Source organism: Homarus americanus, unplaced genomic scaffold (genome assembly GCF_018991925.1).
Source record: "Homarus americanus isolate GMGI-L3 unplaced genomic scaffold, GMGI_Hamer_2.0 scaffold47254, whole genome shotgun sequence".
Classification (NCBI taxonomy): Eukaryota; Metazoa; Arthropoda; class Malacostraca; order Decapoda; family Nephropidae; genus Homarus; species Homarus americanus.
Window position 1 is genome coordinate 465566 of NW_024738685.1, and position 6391 is coordinate 471956.

The 6391-nt window shown below is 41.6% G+C and overlaps 1 protein-coding gene across 1 annotated transcript; it reads right to left on the minus strand.

Moving 5' to 3' along the window:
• Window positions 1–319: 319 nt before the first annotated feature.
• LOC121874322 lies at window positions 320–4199 on the minus strand. The gene is made up of 3 exons (XM_042378430.1): window positions 4102–4199; window positions 3770–3887; window positions 320–1082 (listed from the first exon to the last, which is right to left on the minus strand). The coding sequence occupies exons 1-3, from the start codon at window positions 4138–4140 to the stop codon at window positions 592–594; spliced, it is 648 nt and encodes a 215-aa protein (XP_042234364.1). The 5' UTR covers window positions 4141–4199; the 3' UTR covers window positions 320–591.
• Between the last annotated feature and the right edge of the window lie 2192 nt (window positions 4200–6391).

The following is a 6391-nucleotide window of genomic DNA, read 5'->3' on the forward strand; positions in this document are numbered from 1 at the left end:
TAGACAAGGCTTTTTAAGCTTATCTTTTTTGGGTTCAGATTCTTTGGAGTCTTTCAGGAGTTAGTGTAGTAGACCTCCCCATCCACACAACCAAACAACTGTTACACCCATTGATGCTTAAATTATGGTGTAGATATAGAACACTGTGTACAGTACTAAGCACAAAGATACTCTGAGGTGAATATGTTTATCTATATTTTCTTTCTTACCACTCCTTGTCTACTCAAGTTTCTGTTTTTCTGTTCCATTATTCTTTGTAACATTTGAAAACAATATGGCCAGGTACTCGTGGTCTTCGGGTAAAGAAGAAAACACCACACAAAACAAGCGTATTTATTGGGTTTCTCAGAACACGGTGAAAGTAGAACACCGAGATGATTGTTTTCGAACCATCTGTTACGTAGCAAAAACCATTAATTACATGATTTATAAATTTTAGTTATTCAATATAAGTTAAGTGGTCATTTGAGTATTGAAAATGCTTACAATGTATTACCTAGCTTTTTACACCTAACCTCTCCACTCCTTTCTTCATTAATTTCACTTAAAATATACAGTAAAAAAGGTCATCACTTCGAAGAATAGTTAGATTTAGCAAGTTGGAAGGCAGTACACGTTCTCCTCACACAAGCCAGCGTATCTGTTATATACCTGATGGTGAGGACACTTGAAATTCGCCAGGCCACCCATGATACACAGGTGGAACTTGGTGCAGTCGTATGGGTCTTCCACTCGTTGATCGACGGTGGTACAGTGAGGCACACAGGGGTCGCAGTAGTTGTAGCAGACTGTGTTATCTGCGGTGCACTCGCCAAATTTATAATCAAAATGGCCCTTATGCGGAGGACAAGATTCCTCAATGACGTGGTTGTCCTCTAGACACACATAGTATCTCGAGCAGTTGATGGGATGGGGCTCAAGAGCTCCTACAGCGGGGCAGTTGGGCACACAGGGATTACACATTGACTTGCACGTGTTAGGGAGGAATTCGGGCAGAGGGGTACACCGGGGTATCGTGTGCTCATCCAAGAAGAACTGGCCGTCCGGGCATGACAATGACTCGGATGATGCCACAAGCTTGCCTGCAACAAGGGATATTTCCTAATGTTCGGGTTATTCATATCTACAGGTACTGTATATTCTTTACCGTTTACTAGAGCATCGTTGACGCAATAAATAATTCAGCTCGATTATATTGACATAACTCATGTTCATATGTACCCATTAACATAGACCTAATCTCATTATTTATATTAAACCAAAAAATGTACTAGTGTATCATGAAAACATTAGGTGTATAGTCAGGGTCTAAAGTTTTCTCCCGCCCAAAATGAACCACCATCGACAAAAAATGAGATGAAACAGTCAGGGTAAGTCAGTTCGGAGACTCATTCCCGTGACTCAGTTTCGCCATGAGCATCGAACATTGGTAAACCTCGACCTATTTCCACGAGCTAGTTATTTCTATGATTATCAGTTTACTTCTTTGTACCTATGAGTGACTCCTTCATCCACAGAGTAAAGCCGCCACCTGGGGTGTGAAACTCCACATCTGTCCTCCCCCCATTCTCTCACTGTTTCCTCGTTCCGAACTCATTTCTGGTCATTTTGTCAACAGTTCTCTCGAGAAAAATCCAAGTTTTTGCAAATAAATTTAAATAGAAATCATAAATGTTCCTGTGTTAACTTTCCCCCACACTGGGTAGGTATGAACTGCACCGAGACGACTACTTTAAGGCAGAGGGAAAATTAGTTTATGAATCTTTGATAATCCGGATATGAACTAGTTAAAATTCTCTTTAGCTTCTCAGAAACTAATGTAACTAGGACGCCACCGCAGTGACCGGAGCTCCAGAGATGTATGTGGAAGGTCGAGTCACTCATAATAGGACAAGAACAGTGCATAAGTTAGATGCACCAACCTCACGCCGCTGGAGTAAATGAGACAAAACATCATCACAGAACGACAATATTGCCTCCAAAGAATATACTGTATATATTTTATTATATTTGAGAACTACAGCATGTAGCGGGTGGACAAGCACGGGTTCTGCCCCCCCCCCAAAAAAAAAAATCGTCATTTGAAACGTCGAGCAATGAACTTTACGGCTCGGGCAGTGAATTAATAATATCATCTTGGCGAAGAGACCACTTTTATCAGTGTCACGTTACGCCAGACAAGGCATAGTGGGGTAAATCTCATTGAAACAATCAAAATCCTGAAAGGGATGGAAAACGTGAACCCGGGCCATTTCTTTGTGATGTCACGCAACACCAACATGAGAGAACATAACTATAAGCTAGTCATGCAGAACGAACATAAGGAAATAATTCTTCATACAGAGGCCGGTAGACCTATGGAACGGTTTACCAACCCAAGCTGTGGAATGACGAACTGGACTGAGGTTTAAAATAGCCCTTGACGAAATAATCAAGAACAATGGAGGGATCCTACACAGGCCACTGGTCGTTTTCCCTCGTCATGGCCACCTCTAGTGGGTGGCTATTAGGCAAACAAGGCAAAAAATCATTGGTGTCAGGAGTCTAAGGATAAGCTGAACTGTCATATCTATTATTCAGTGCCAGTAAAAATACTTGTGTATTCCTGGATCTACAGTATACATGTACCTGTATTTCCACATAAGTACACAAGGTGTTTTCATGCCAGATGGATACACACCATTGGTGGAGAGTGGGTGGATGGTGTGGGCGGTGGACCCCAACCCTTAATTAATCATGGCTGTGCCTTGATTATAATTAATATTCTTTATCAACGAAGTCACGTGAGTAGGATAGTCATTGTCAGCTGCAACTATTTATTCAAATGTAAGTCAAGGACGAGAGACCTACCGTGTTCATATTTGACAAATAATAACTTGTACCTTTGAAGAATGATTATAAAGATAAGAAAATGGTTCGTCAGCTCTACACATCCTTACCTGGACTACTGTAATACAAGCATGAAGAACAAATCTACCCCAAATAATATCACTAGAAAGAATTCAACACAGGGCGACTAAAAATTATTCCTGAAATAACCTATCTCTATTATCTAAGCAGGCTGAGGGCCTTGGGACTGACAATTCTTCAGACAAAACACAATAGGGCGGACTTCATAGAGAATGGAAAACGTAAACCCGGATCCCTTCTATAAGACGTCATGCGCTATAAACACAAGAGGTCACAGACTGAAGCACTTCTTCACGCAGCAGCTGGCAGACATAGGGAACAGCTGAAGCTGGAGAAGGAAGAACAGTAATTGGCTTCAAATTTTTTCTGAACAAGACTATTAAGAACAATGAGAGGATCCTATACTAGCCGTCGGGATGTGACCCTCACTCGTCGTGTTGGTTGTAAGGTAAATTGGGTAAATATCCTAGCAGTGCCATGTTCTTTGGGTCAAAAGGTTAAAAGTGCAGACTACACCTGGCTTGTCCCTAGTAGCACCCCTGAGGGTCACAAATATCATAGTTTGTGTACATATTCATCATGACAACATCTACACTGACAACTTTCTGAGTCAAAAGATGAACAGTGATGATCACGGCTCTGAAAATGAAACCACTCGAATTATTATTATTATGATTATTATTATTATTATTATCATTCTTCTTCTTCTTATTATTATTATTAGTATTATTATTATTAGCGTAATGATTAATTTTATAAAATTATTGTTAAGACATCGACTTTGACATGACTCGTTACACTTATAAGTTCACTGAAGAGAGGAAAAGACACTTCGTATGAACACTGTACAGGACCATACCATCTCCGGAGGTGTCGAGACAGATGTAGTACTTGGTACAGTCGGTGGGATCCTTCACGCTGAACCCTGGGTCCACACCTGTGCAGTCTGGGGCACACACCTGCAAGCTCCCTCTCACCTGTCACCACCAGGGAGGACATAGGAACCTATGATTAAGATTTACTGGCGCGTCTGTTACATTACGCTTAGGTATAATGTGTGACGAGGAATGTAGGGAACAAATTATATAAACAGTAATTGCAATGATTTCTTATTGTATTTCAAGAGCAAATTAATCGTTAGAGAGAGAGAGAGAGAGAGAGAGAGAGAGAGAGAGAGAGAGAGAGACTCACCAGCAGGATCATCAGGAGAAACGTAGCCACAAGGAACATGGCGTTGGTGAAGGCTTGGTGCCAACTGAAGGCCCCTTTATTGCCCACACCACCATCACGTCCATTTCCCACACCCCAGATTTCTCTTATCTCCCTTTGCCTTGGTACCCCCCCCATTGTCTCGCTCACTCTATCTGTCTATTTCTGTAAATAACGTCAACTATTCCCACACCTGCTGATAACACACATACACCTCTCATTGTTGTGACAGGCCCAGTTTTACTGTGTCTTACGGTCGCACCTTCAGCAAGTATGAGTAACCTTCGCTGCTGCCTACTCTGGGGTTACAGGGGTTAGTGGGTCAGTGGAAGTATCATAGTTGGTTGATAGCAGGCTGGCAGGCTGTTGACTCTACTGCTAGTAAACCAAACGGTGGCAACATGAGCCCCATAAGTAGACTGTTGGTGGTGGAGAGAAATGACCGAACAACACATCAGCATGCCTATTAGCAGAGGAATTGAGAGAAACGAGAAGGTGTCAAGTTCAGTCTCCTTCCCTCTGTCTATCTGCGTGTGAGTCTGTCTTTTCCTGTTTGCTGATTAGGTATTCAATAATCACTTACGCAGCCGCAAGTAAGACACCCGAGGCAGCTGTGGCCACGGGGATTCCTCTCTTATGTGTTATCTAGATCACAGTAAATGAATGATAAGGATACACGATACAGTTTGTGGTTTTTCCGTCACCTACTACTGTCTTTTTGGTATGATCTCTTCTCTGGCAGGTCCTCTGTGTGTGTGTGTGTGTGTGTGTGTGTGTGTGTGTGTGTGTGTGTGTGCATTTACATCACATGTTACACCCTCGCTTATTGACAAACTAAAGAAGTGTATTCCACATGACTCTAACTCTGACTGACCTTCACTGTTTATCATTGTAATTATCTGGCTAATTTGATAACCATAATTACCCCTCATTGCCTAAGCTCAGTAAATCAGTGCCACGTGCCCCCAGCCGCACCACGATAAAATCATAGCGATTTTCTACCATTTTCATTCTCCAAACAAGCCAGCCAACTATTAAACTTTTATTTAATTCCACAAAAGAGGGAAAAAATGTAATCGGTAAATGTAGGTTTCTGTGACGATGATTGACAAATTTTTTTTTTCAACTCGTATTGCTAAATAATTTTCGGTGCTGGACATGGGATGAATATACTGTACTGGGATAACGAGGTGTATATCCCAGCTCAGGTATAACTGATGATGGGTAACTCTAAAAGATTCATACAGCACTCCTCTCTCTCCCCGCCCACCAACTATTCATTGCGTTCATCCACTCTGTCTGTCTGTCTCTCCGTCCGTTTCTCTGTCTCTCATTTTTTCATTGTCTTTGTATGTTTTTGTCTCTCTGTCTGTCTGTCTGTCTGTCAATCAATCAATTTTGTTCGGTTGTCTTTCTTTACTCGTCTAGTTTTATCTCACTCTTCCTCTCTCTCCTTTGTTTTCACCTTCTCTCAGTCTGTCACACCTTGACTATGGTGAATTAACTCCTTGATTATGACGTCTTAACTCTTGAGTACGATGATACTGTTCTCAGGGGATTCAAAGCAATTATTCTCATCGGGAAAGTTGTCGTGCTCAATAAGTTGTTTGTCATCATACTCAAGGGGCTAAACTAAACTACTACTGATTCATTCATTAGATTTATACCAATTTGGGGCAGTTTTATTAGTAACTTAATATTTCTTTGAGTCTAGTAATTTTCAAATGGACTTATGACATCTGTGGACTTAGAATACCGGGAAAAAGTTGGTTGCTATGAATTAATTCCTACTATGGCGTATGTATTCAAAGTAAATATATTGTATATATGTCCTGGGTCACTTTTATACAGTTGTTGGAAAAACTCTCTCCCTGACGTTCTCTTCCCCGCCTCTGTCCTCTCTTCGCCTTTTCCCCTCTCCTCTGCTTCTTTCCCTATCTTGCTCTTTCTAGACATAATATCTTCCCGTTACTGCTTTCTCCTCCCTATCCTGCCCTCTCTCCTATCTCTTGCCACCTCTTTCCCTTTCCTCTCTCTCCCTTCCTTCCTCCTCTCTCCGTTCAGTTTCTCTCCTCTCCTCTCCTCTCCTTTCCTCTTCTCTCTTCTCCTCTGCACCTGCATTTTATCCAATGTCCTCTCACTGTTTCTCTTACCTCATTCATTTCCTTATTTCCTTTTCCCTAGACTCTCTCCTTCGTACCACTTTCCCTACCACACTAACTGACTTCTACCACACTAACATTCTCTACCACACTAACTAACCTTCTCTACC

Bases quoted from the DNA above. Each gene is read 5' to 3' on its own strand.
- LOC121874322 (XM_042378430.1), bottom strand. From the start codon at position 4,140: ATGTTCCTTGTGGCTACGTTTCTCCTGATGATCCTGCTG. The intron at 3,888-4,101 runs GTGAGTCTCTCT...TGGTGGTGACAG, and splicing joins TTCTCCTGATGATCCTGCTG to GTGAGAGGGAGCTTGCAGGT. The intron at 1,083-3,769 runs GTATGGTCCTGT...CCCTTGTTGCAG, and splicing joins TCTCGACACCTCCGGAGATG to GCAAGCTTGTGGCATCATCC.